This window comes from Helianthus annuus, chromosome 15 (assembly GCF_002127325.2).
Source record: "Helianthus annuus cultivar XRQ/B chromosome 15, HanXRQr2.0-SUNRISE, whole genome shotgun sequence".
In the NCBI taxonomy this organism is placed as follows: Eukaryota; Viridiplantae; Streptophyta; class Magnoliopsida; order Asterales; family Asteraceae; genus Helianthus; species Helianthus annuus.
This window is the reverse complement of record NC_035447.2, coordinates 166046530-166058611: the sequence shown is the minus strand read 5'-3', so window position 1 is coordinate 166058611 and position 12082 is coordinate 166046530. Positions and strand designations below refer to the sequence as shown.

Here is a 12082-nt window from a genome sequence, read left to right as displayed (position 1 = left end):
ACCCTAGGGGGTAAAATTGCAGTTTACTCTTAAATAAAGTACTTTTACCTTGAAAGACAACACAAGCAAATAGCTTTGAACACTCAACGCAAAGTGAATAATGAATTAAACATGTTAAATTCTACTAGGCCTACTATTCCAACCCAAAAGAAAAGAAAAGGAGTTAATTTAGCAGAAGCCCAATCCAACTGCTTAAAGGCCCAAACAGTGGTGGGTAAAGTTAGAGGTGGGCACTATCGGGTATTTTTAAAACCCGGAACCGGTTCCAACCCGGAACCGGGTATGGATACAAGTGATTGGAACCGGGTTGTCAGTGGAACCGGGTCCGGGTATAACCCGGGTACACATCATTTTTTTATAACCGATGGAACCGGTTTCGGTACAATAGAACCGGGTCCGGGTACTGTGTAGAACCAGTTACAGGTATTGTTTGGAACCGGTTCCACTGCGTATTTCAGAAAAGCTGCTGACGACTACTGTTAAGAACCGGTTCTTAACAGAAAAAGCTGTTTTTTTTTAATTTGTACCGTTAGAACCGGTTTTCAAATATAAAAATCGATTTTTTTTCCTCAAACATTTCAATTTGCATCATCCAATCCATCACTCTTCTTTCTCTGTAAAACACATTCAAACCCGAAAGAACAATATGGCATCGGAAGATCGAGTTGTTTTGATTTTAGAAACCAATCGTAACCCCGCAATTTGGAAAAATTTTGATTTGTGTTTGATGTCGGATAACCATGAGATGGCTCGTTGCAAGAATTGTGGGAAGTTCATGAAGGCGGCGACAAACTCCACAATGCTTGCATTGAGCCTTTTGCGAACCATCGCTCATCTCGACTAAATCCCAATTGCACCAAACATCCATATTGCGGCTATGCGATAATGTTCCCACCACAAATGGAGCATTTGAACCTTGTGGAACATTATTGACGGATGGGGAGTTTGTGCTTTTAGAGTTCTTGGAAGCCATTAAAAATATGTAAAGAAGGAGAAGAAATAGATAGTAGAAGATGATTTGTGGAAAAAAATATAAAAAAATGTGATATTTATACTATAACCGGTTCCAACCGTCGAGTTTTTTAAACCTGGGACCGGTTCCTCTGAGCATCGGGTAGGAACCGGAACCGGGTCCGGGTCGGGTCCACTGGAATCGGGTAGGAACCGGTTCCAACGGTAATATTTTACATTTAATGTGTTGACATATATCAAGATTCGGTTCTAACGGTAATATTCATATGAGAATCGGTTCCAACGGTAACATACCGGGTACAAATAGGAACCGGTTACAGAGAGGAACCGGGTCCGGGTAGAAACCGGGTACAGAGAGGAACCGGGTACGGGTGGATTTTTTTAGAAAAAAAGGAACCGGGTAATACTCGTCGGGTTTTTTAAACCTGGGACCGGTTCCTCTGAGCATCGGGTAGGAACCGGAACCGGGTCCGGGTCGGGTCCACTGGAATCAGGTAGGAACCGGTTTTTATGCCCATCTCTAGGTAAAGTTAGGATACCAGATCTAAATGTAGACTTGTCCGATGACTCCAGATCAAGACCGAAAAAGAAGACCTTGTTCAAAAGGGGAAAATCAAAAAGAAGGAGAAATAAGGTCGGGATTAGGCTGTCAGAGGAAGATCTCAATAATTTCGAGCACGATGGAGATTGCTTGGAAAATGGGTTGAATTCAGAGTGGAAGGAAGAGGAAGGTACAGATGCAAGTCAGGAGGAGATTGTAAACGACATCAGACGACGACGAGCTAAAAAAAACAGTGGGGAGAATAAACAACCAGTGGAGAATGAAGTGGAGGCTACAAATGACATTGGAAAAAAGATTGGAGTAGATCTAAATAGGCATGAAGATCTGGTAAGGAAAATTGTTACTGAAGATATGGTGGATGCAAGGGCCCAATGAATTTTGGTACCATAAAGATAAAAGGTGCAGGTGGAGCGGGGGAAGCTGCAGAAATTAGAGGTATGGTGATGAAATATAATCTATCGTTTTGGGCTATTCAGGAGACTCAATTTAGGGATTTACCTTAGAACAAAATCAGAAGATTCTGGGATAACACAGGCTTCAAAATTTTTGAAAATGGATGCGGACGATAGGTCGGGGGTTTACTATCGTTGTGGAATCCGAGTATTTTAAAAAAGAATTAGAAGTAAAAAACCAAAATTATATCATAGTCAGGGGCCGTATCACTAGGGAGGATGAGGATCTGGTAATTGTAAATGTCTACGGTTCAACGTTAAAGGCAAATAGAAGAAGGATGTGGGAAGAATTGCTGGATGCGAAGAACACTATATCCGGCCAATGGATTTTTTTGGGAGATTTCAATGAGGTAAGATTTCTTGAGGATAGATTTAATTCATCATTTGATGCAAATGGAGCTATGTGTTTTAATAGCTTTATTAGTAGAGGGGGTTTCCAGGAGTATAATATGGGTGGGATGAAATACACGTTTTTATCCGGTGACGGCACTAATCTCAGCAAAATAGATCGAGTGTTGGTTTGTGACAATTTCATGGGAAAGTGGCCGAATGCATCTTTATTAACGCTTAATAGAATTATTTCAGACCATAGTCCGATAAAATTAACCACTGTTAATAACAGTTATGGGCCGTTCCCCTTCAGACTGTTCAATAGTTGGTTTTCATTATCTGGTTTTGATGAGTCGGTGAAAAGAGGCCTTAGCAAAAATTGTGAATCAAGATTCAAGGACGAAGTGGTGGCAGTCAAACTTAAGGCAGTTAAAGACGAATTAAAGAAATGGAGAAAAAATAGAAAAGAAGAAGAGGAGAGAGATTTGGCAGAGGCACAAAATTTGTTAAAACAATTAGAGGATCAAGCAGAAATCAGACCTTTATTGGATGAGGAAATTAATATTTGGCACGGTTGCAAGAACAAGATTAAAGAATGGAACGATAGAGTACCAAAAAGCAAGATTGAGGTGGGTGGGGTTAGGCGATGAAAATACAAGTTATTTTCATTCAATTGTAAATAATCATATAGTCAGGAATAAGATATCTGGTCTCTGGATTGATGGGTTATGGGTGTCGGACCTGAATGAAATCAAAACTCAGTCTATGTTGGCTTTCCAAACGAAATTCAAGGAACCAGTGGAATTTAGACCAAGAATCGGGGCAGGGGATTTTAAAATGTTGAATATGGAACAAGCAGAGGGACTAATTACTCCATTTTCAGTTGAGGAAGTTCGGAAAGTTGTATGGGATTGCGGCATTAATAAATCTCTGGGTCCGGATGGGATCACGTTCAAGTTAAATAAAACCTATTGGGAGGAACTGAAAGGGCTGCTCATGGAGGTTATGAATCAGTTTTTTATATACGGGTCGATTCATCACACCTGCAGTGCCTCGTTCATCGCTCTTATTCCAAAGGTAAGGTAATTGATCCAATAACTATTTCTGATTTCAGACCAATATCATTAGTAGGAGTGGTAAACAAAATAATATCCAAAGTTTTAGCTAACAGAATGAAAAGGGTTATTAGGAGTGTAGTGTCAAATGTCCAGTCAGCTTTTATGTCGGAGAGAAATCTAGTTGATGGGACGTTGATAATTAATGAAGTGGTCGGCTGGGCAAGAAGAACGGGGAGGGGTTTGTTTGTTTTCAAGGCAAACATAGAAAAAGCCTACGACACACTCAATTGGAAATTCTTAATTTCTATCTTAACACACATGGGATTCCCACCGAGATGGAGAAATTGGGTAATGGGAATATTATTCGCTGGGAGGGGCTCGATATTGGTGAATGGCTCGCCAGCGAGAGAATTTCAGTATAAAAGAGGCACAAGACAAGGAGACCTACTATCACCTTTTCTTTTCATTACGGCTATGGAAGCTTTGCATGTAATGATGGAAAGGGCTAAACTGAACAATATTTTTTCTGGCATAAAACTACTAGATGATGCCCCTACTTAACACATATGTTATATGCAGACGACTCAATCTTCGTAGGAGAACGGGTGGAAGATACTGTGAAGAATCTTAAAAGAATTCTCCATATCTTATATCTTATATCAGGTCTTAAAGTGAATCCACAAAAAAGTCAGTTATATGGGGTGGGTATGACCGAAGAGGAAGTGAATAATATGGCAGCAACGTTTAATTGTAAGGCCGGAAAATTTCCCTTTGTTTACCTAGGGCTAAAGGTAGGAGCAAATATGAATAGAATAGTGAATTGGAAAGGGGTAGTCGATATGTTCAACAAAAGACTCACTAATTGGAAGGCGAAAACTTTGTCATTTGCAGGAAGGGCCATCCTTGTGAAATCAGTTTTTGGTAGTTTACCGAATTATTACCTTTCTCTTTATAAGTGTCCAATTGGCGTTATAAAGGTATTCGAAGAAAATTCCTATGGGGTGGATGCAATATTAAGAATAATATAAGATGGGTTAAATGGGAAAAAGTGGTAGCTTCCAAAGATTTCGGTGGCCTTGGTATTGGGAACATTAGAGACATAAACTTAGCTCTCTTAGTAAAGTGGCGGTGGAGATTTAAAATGGAGCCGGAAACTCTATGGGTAAAGGTTATTACTTCTATTCATGCTAGTAACAGAAAAGTAGAATTGATACCGTTTAAAAAATCTATGTCGGGAGTATGGAAAAATATTGGTGAAATAGTGAAGGATTTTACGAAAAACAATATCAATATCAACACAAATCTGAGAAGTATAGTGGGATTGGGAGATAAAACGTTATTTTGGATTGACACTTGGTTAGGCAACGAACCGTTGAAAGTGCAATTCCCTAACCTATATCTGTTAGCCGTAAAGAAAAAATCATTGGTACTGGAAAATTATAAAATACTGAATGGGGGAAGAATGTGGGATTGGGTATGGCTAAGAGCACCAACAAGTGAGGCAGAAAAACAAGAAATGGATAACCTCATGGGGCGTCTACAAATCAGGTAACATCACAAGGCGGCGATGTTTGGTATTGGAAAAACAGTGAGCATCAAGAGTTTAGCGTGAAGAACGTTAAGTCCTCATTAGGCCAGCGGTTAGACTTAAATTCTGCAGCGTACGTGTTTAGCTGGAACAATTGGGTAACCGGAAAGTGTACAACGTTTGTGTGGCGTGCGATTGAAGAGAAGATAGCTTCAGCAGTGGCACTCAGAAACAGAGGAATGAATCTGCCAGATATAATTTGCAAAACATGTGGAGCTGCCGAGGAATCTGCAGTTCATATCCCACTTAGGTGTAATTTTGCAAAAAGAACCTGGGAGTCGGTGACGAACTGGTTGAAAATCCCGATGGTGAATGTAGAAGGAAGTCTAAAAGATCTATTGTTGGAGATGAACGAAATTCAGCGAAGTAAAGGTGTGCGGAAAGCGATTTATGCAGTTGCAATTCAAACAATGTGGATTCTGTGGAAAACCAGGAACGAGAGAGTCTTTAAAGGTAGGCAAGGCAAGGTTCAGACGGTCTTAGAAGAAATAAAGGAGGCATCTTATCCAGGTGTGAAGCTGAGGTCAAAACACGGTTCGATAACAAGACAGGAATGGTGGGATTTTAACATATAATCTTGTAAGATTGGTCTGTGTTTTTATTTTTTATTTTTATTTATTATTTTTTTTAGTTTTGTTGACTGTGTTTTCCATTAATGATGGTTTCGTTTGCTAATAAAAAAAAGAATAATGGAAACGAAAATGAAGAGGTTATCCCCTCGGTTGTGTCTCTGAGCTTCGACAACAAAGGCGGGCGTCCATAAGTTCCGATCAAAAGTCGCAAACGCTGCTTCTTGTGGATTTCGATCATTTCTCCGGTCGAACCTCAATCCCGGTCGTAAAAGCACTGTCCTCAATCAACGACAAAGATTCATGTCAAAGCAGTCTCATTTCAAAGATGTGAAGAAAATATATGCCACACCTTTGATCTGAAAAAATTGTTGTGCGACATTGATAAGTTTTTTCGAGGATCTGATGGGTGGGTTCTTTCGAGGACATGCGTAACACCACCGACATGCCACCGTGGCTCGGCACCAAGGGTGGTGGGCGGTTATGTCTAGAGAGAGACATGAGAGAGAATGGGATAAGGTTTTGTATTGTGTGGCTGTGAAAGTGAAAGGAAAAAAGATGACATGTTTTAAATATCTTTGTAAAATTACTAACCTACCCTCTTGTGTAAGGCACATGCCATACTTAACTAAAATTTTTAACCTGGTTAGTGCTAAAAGACGTACAGTGTAATGAGTTTTCCGAATAAAAGATTGTGACTGTAACTATTAAAGTTAAAGGTATCTATTGCAAATCAATACAAATATAAAGGACGAAAAGTGTAATTTACCCAAATTTCAAACTAAAATAATTTGACATATCATTGAATCACATCATTTCTTTATTGCTGATTGCTCGCTAATATAATGATCTGGTTTCTCACCATCGTCTTCATCATCTGTTCTCATGCTTCAACCTCAACTTCAGCAAATTCAGCAGGGAGAGTGGAGTATCTTCCAGGCTTCCAAGGACCCCTCCCTTTTTATCTTGAAACTGGGTACTCTTATCTATCTATAACTTTACCATTTGTGTGATCAACTATGATATATAAGCAACTGTGTAAATATGATTAATTGGATACATGATGTTATGTAGTTATGTGGGTGTGGATGAACATGAAGACGTGCAGCTTTTTTACTACTTCATTCGGTCCGAGTCAAATCCCAAGCATGATCCTGTGATGCTGTGGATTACCGGCGGCCCGGGTTGTTCATCCATCTCCGGCCTGTTATATGAGATTGGTATTTTCATTTTTATCTCTGTCTTAAATTTCTTCCTGGTGTGCACTTGTTTTGTTGATTGGATTTGAGTTGAACAATGCAGGTCCCATTCAATTTGAGGCCATGCACTATAATGGAAGCTTGCCCACCTTGATTTTGACACCCAATTCCTGGACCAAGGTTATATATCTTTCTCTATATGGTACAAACGAACCAAGCTGCTTCTAGAAGTTAAGCTTGTTTAACAACCCAACCCAAGCCTGGGCTTCATTTAAGAGCTCGAGCTAGCACATTATTTTTACAATACTCAATATACAATTATATAAAGTACTATTTTATATAAAATCATGATAATAATAACTAAATATCATATTCATATAAATAACTAAAAATGCATATAAATTAATTAATAAATAATAAACGAGCAGATCCAAGCCCGAACCGAACTTGAGCTTAAAAAACTACTTATGAGCCGAGCTTGAGCACTCGTAAGTTAAACGAGTCGATCTCAAGCACTACTCGACTTGTTTATACCCCAACTAATATATAGAGGGCGTTCAGAGCTGAGTTACGACGTAAATAATAACAGTAGTAGTAGTATATTGACCTAATTTAGATATTGTATACTATATTGTTTTACTTTTTCTTATTATTTTTATGTTCAGAGCCGAGTTACGACGCAAATAGCATAACCAATTTAGATATCATTTTATTTAATTTTACAAATTTATTTATCGGTTGTCATGGTGTACTACACGTTCTGAATTCCAACCGAGTCTCTGCGCAACGCGTGGGTAACTACGACCCTAGTCTATGACAAAAGCAAAGGTTTTGATGATGAACAAGAAAGAGATGAAAGAATAGGAAAATCGTACTTACATATTCAATGCTAACATTGCCAAAAATATGGTCACACAAGTAGAGTATGCAGGAAGATAATAAAAGAAGAACAGAGGGGATCCAATCTTCTACATAAAGAAAGAAGATAACTAAGAAGATAGGATTTTCATATTGCTAAGCTAATAGACCCCTTGGATGGCACAAAACATAACTCCAATGGATGGTACAAAAAATTACTCCCATAGATGACACAGAGATACAAATCATTTGAATTTGGAACAAGAAGAAGGTGCATCTTACTCAAGCTTGATAAATGAAGAATACAAGTCTAGCTTCGGGGGTATCTTAGAAATATAACCTAGACTTATATTATTATTATTACTAGGTTATAACCGCGTGTATTACACGGGTTGAATAAATGAATTTTATATTCTAAATAATAAAACAATATATTTTTAAAAACCTCCTTTATTGCATGAGTTGAATAAATATAATTTTATATATTAAATAATATAAAGTTATATCTATAAGACCCATATTGTACGGATTGAATAAATGTAATTTTATACCAACTAATAAAAAAGTTATATCTTTAAAACCACGTGTATTACACGGGTTGAATAAATGTAATATTGTTTACCAAATAATAAAAAAGCCACATCTTTAAAAACACTCGTGTATTACACGGCTTGAATAAATATATTATATACGAAATAATAAGAAACTTATATGAGATGATTATTGAAAAGAAGATACAGTAGTTAAACATGTTATTTAAGAAGCAAATGAGCAGCCATTTGAGTGATAAAATATAAATTTATTTAAAAACCCTATGATAAATCTAATTTTATATATAAATTAATATTGCAATTTATATACAATTTGTTTAAAAATATGTAATAAAATCGAAATAATAATTTTTTAATATTGAAAATAAAAATAAATAATATATTAATACAATGTTTGGTTTTGGTGATAAATAATTTGGTTATTTAAAAATATCTTAAATTAACAATGTAAAATTTAAGGATAATATTTTATTAGAAACATAGAAATATTCTATTCGACATTTAAAGTAGGATAAGATTTAATGTTAACTTTTATTTATTTAGTAATATAAGATAGAAAAAGAATACGATTGAATAGTTGGGAGGTTGTATGATGATAAACGGATTAACTGTATTAGAATGTCATATGTTTTTAGTTATGTATTTTTTGAATTATTTAAAAAAAATTAAGACTTTGTTATTATTAGTATAATCAATGATTTTTTTATTCGTAATTTTGTTTGGTATTAATTTATTAAAAAGCACATATTATACATGTAATTATATTATGTCGTAAGTTATTGATGCCATCCAAAATGTTTTTCGATTTTATGTCTAGCATTATATATACTATGGTAAAAGTTTAAAGTTTATTAGAGATAATTATATCATCTTAAAGATTAAGAGTAAATTTGTATATTATAAATAAAAAGTAGGTGTCTGTGTTATATGATATAGAAAATCAAATAAATAATATTATAAATGAAAAGTATACATTAAATTTAAATTAAATAATAATTATCTATATTTAAGTATAAGAGATTAAACAAAATATATTTAGTAAAAGAGTTATCTATAATTAATTAGAAGAAATTAAACTAACTCATAATTATTCATAAGATATTAAACTAAATAATATATAGTTGGAGGGTTATCTGTCGTCCTCGTCATCGTCGTATGTACTAGATTAATTAGTATAAGTCAAATTAAGGAAATTTGTTCAACAAAATAATCGTCATAATATGTTGGTTTATGATTAGGATATATACTCAAATATATATGTAAACAATTTGTAGTGTGGTCTTTCCTTCATTCAATTCAAGATTCTTACGTATTCCCCTACCAGTATTGTTGTGAATCATAAACTTTGAATCCACCCTTCCAAGTTCCAACAATGACATGGAAATATTATTGATATGAATCCAGATGGCAAGCATTATTTTCCTAGATATTCCGGTTGGTACTGGTTTTTCGTATGCAAGAACCACACGCGCCTCGCATTCCACCGACATCCAATTGTGTGACCATGCCTATGAATTTATGAGAAAGGTACACGAAATTATTTGGCATTTTCTGAGATGAGATGATTTGGCTCTTAGAGTAACTTTCTATGATTATACTTTTAAAATCCTTTGTGCAGTGGTTTGAAAGTCACCCGGAGTTCGTTTCTAATCCGTTCTATGTCGCAGGAGATTCCTATTCTGGAAACCCTGTCCCAATAATCACACAACTAATATCAGATGGTAATACTGGGTTTCTTCAGAAATTATCATGACAGACTTGATCATAACTTATTGGCTGCAAATGTGCAGGAAATGAAGCTGGAAAACTGCCTTACATTAATCTAAAGGTGGTCTTAAGTATTATCCTATGAAAATCCGTAACGAACTAAAAGTTCTATTTACTAACCGGAGTAGTTTTGGGCATTAGGGATATGTTCTTGGCAACCCTGTGACATTTCCAGAAGAAAGTAATTACAAAATTCGGTTTGCTAATGGTATGGGACTTATATCAGATGAACTCTATAAGGTTTGTTCTTTCCTATAATCTGATATATTTCCTACTTGTTTTAATACATAATGTTCTTCATGATCAACATCCATAGTCATTGTTCCACACGTGTCATGGAGAGTATCGATCAGAGTATATAAGTGCGAGCAACATAGGATGCCATCAAAATCTTGAGTTTTACCAAGAGGTTCTTTACTAACTTCACATTGGCTCTTTACTCCATCTTGATGCCATAGAAAAATATTAATTTGAATGAACTTTTTGTAGTGCATAGATGGGATCCAAGAACCACATGTTTTGGAACCTTATTGTGGTGATCCAATGCAGCTTATTAAAGCACCCACACATAAGCAGCTTAACGAGCACCATCCTCTTTCTTCTTCTAACTGTCGTGTAAGTCTAATCTATCACTTTCTCTTCCAACACATATTTTGATTCTATGAAACAAAATCGAACCAACTCGTAGGACAATTATAGCAGATTTTAAGGATGTTTCTGAGTCGTTTCAGGTTTATAGAACTAAGCTGGTTTACTACTGGATTCTTGAAGCCAGTGTTAGAGAAGCGTTGCATACTCGCGAGGTATTCTTATATACATCTTTTTAGTTTATAGAATTATATAGCATTGCTCACACAGGCTATAACAACAGGGAACCATAAGAGAATGGATAAGATGCTCCGATTTGAACTTCACAAGAACAGTTTATGATATTAGACCATACCATCAAAACCTCAGTAAGAAAGGTTACCGCTCTCTTATATACAGGTACTCTTCGTCGTACAACTTGAATCGCGATTGATCTTTCTGTGAAAATATATATATATATACATCATCAAAGTCACTAGTGAACTTTTATAATTTAATGCAGCGGTGATCATGATATGGTCATTCCTCACCAGTCAACTCAAGCATGGATAAGAGATCTAAACTACTCAGTCATCGATCAATGGCGATCATGGAAGCTTAATGGTCAAATTGCTGGGTAATTAACAATTTAACAGTTTAAAGTTCTTTCCTGTAAAGTATAACTAAATGTACTTATATTGGGTTATTTTTTATATTGACAGGTATACAGAGAGATATTCGAATATGATGACGTATGCCACCGTGAAGGCAAGGAATCTGAATGTTATATTTTGAGAGTAGATAAAGATTGTTAACTGAAAGTCTGAAACAGTTTGTTTACGTTACAGGGCGGTGGGCACACAGCTCCTGAGTACAAGCCTGAAGAATGTGTTGCTATGTTCAAGAGGTGGATATCTAACCAACCATTATAAGTTAGAACCATCATTGCATTTTATCATGTCGAAATGATTCAATTGTCGGCAACCTATGCAGCTCTTGTTTGTTCTATGACATGAACATAGATTTTTGTTTTGAACGCAAGTTTCTTTTATTCCCTGTTGTCTGTGGGACTTAAACCCAAGACCCCCCCCCCCTTCCCAAAGTGTTTAAAGGTTTTGTCTTTACTAATGAACCACCACCCCAAAGTGTTCTATGTTGATCTATTTGTGAAATTTGTCAGGGTTGGAAGATTAAACTTAGCACCTAATAACTTATATTAGTTCTAAAGCTTTTGTATTATTTGTGACTTATTTAATGGAGAATGGAGAATCAGACTTTGTGATGAGATATTCGACCCATACTCAAATTAATGTGAGTTTGTTTAGTGATTTCTTATGTCGATTAATTGCTTCATCTCCCGTGTCGATTTCTGTGGTTGATCAACTAGAAATTTTTAGTCCTACAGGAGCACAATCGAACATGTTTACATTCAAGTTGTTCCATGGAGGTAGGTTAACACAGGCACCGTGTAGGACTTACTTGCATGGTCAAAGACATTTCATAGATAATCCTGACGTAGAAGAATTAGGAATGGAAGTTTTGGAAGAGATGGTTAAGAGTCTGGGCTATGATAGTGAGACAGTCCTTTACTTCCACTATAAAGTTCCAA

The 12082-nt window shown here is 36.0% G+C and overlaps 2 protein-coding genes across 2 annotated transcripts; both read left to right on the top strand.

The window, feature by feature from the left end:
* The first annotated feature begins 4515 nt into the window (after nucleotides 1-4515).
* Nucleotides 4516-5537, top strand: LOC110914576. The gene is made up of 2 exons (XM_022159366.1): nucleotides 4516-4922; nucleotides 4964-5537. Exons 1-2 carry the CDS (start codon nucleotides 4516-4518, stop codon nucleotides 5535-5537), a joined length of 981 nt encoding a protein of 326 aa, XP_022015058.1.
* A 774-nt stretch (nucleotides 5538-6311) lies between these two features.
* LOC110912893 (serine carboxypeptidase-like 13) lies at nucleotides 6312-11758 on the top strand. The gene is made up of 14 exons (XM_022157724.2): nucleotides 6312-6507; nucleotides 6606-6751; nucleotides 6834-6910; nucleotides 9544-9666; nucleotides 9758-9860; nucleotides 9930-9967; nucleotides 10048-10146; nucleotides 10223-10315; nucleotides 10396-10521; nucleotides 10638-10709; nucleotides 10778-10893; nucleotides 10997-11110; nucleotides 11196-11241; nucleotides 11322-11758. The coding sequence occupies exons 1-14, from the start codon at nucleotides 6377-6379 to the stop codon at nucleotides 11403-11405; spliced, it is 1368 nt and encodes a 455-aa protein (XP_022013416.1). The 5' UTR covers nucleotides 6312-6376; the 3' UTR covers nucleotides 11406-11758.
* The last annotated feature ends 324 nt before the right edge of the window (nucleotides 11759-12082 follow it).

What these genes read in the sequence shown, in the direction of transcription:
- LOC110912893 (XM_022157724.2), top strand. Translation starts at nt 6,377, where the DNA reads ATGATCTGGTTTCTCACCATCGTCTTCATCATCTGTTCTCATGCTTCA. An exon ending in CACACAACTAATATCAGATG is followed by an intron (nt 9,861 to 9,929) that starts GTAATACTGGGT and finishes GCAAATGTGCAG; the next exon opens with GAAATGAAGCTGGAAAACTG. An exon ending in TGCCTTACATTAATCTAAAG is followed by an intron (nt 9,968 to 10,047) that starts GTGGTCTTAAGT and finishes TTTGGGCATTAG; the next exon opens with GGATATGTTCTTGGCAACCC.
- LOC110914576 (XM_022159366.1), top strand. Translation starts at nt 4,516, where the DNA reads ATGGAGCCGGAAACTCTATGGGTAAAGGTTATTACTTCTATTCATGCT. An exon ending in ATGGGGCGTCTACAAATCAG is followed by an intron (nt 4,923 to 4,963) that starts GTAACATCACAA and finishes TTGGAAAAACAG; the next exon opens with TGAGCATCAAGAGTTTAGCG.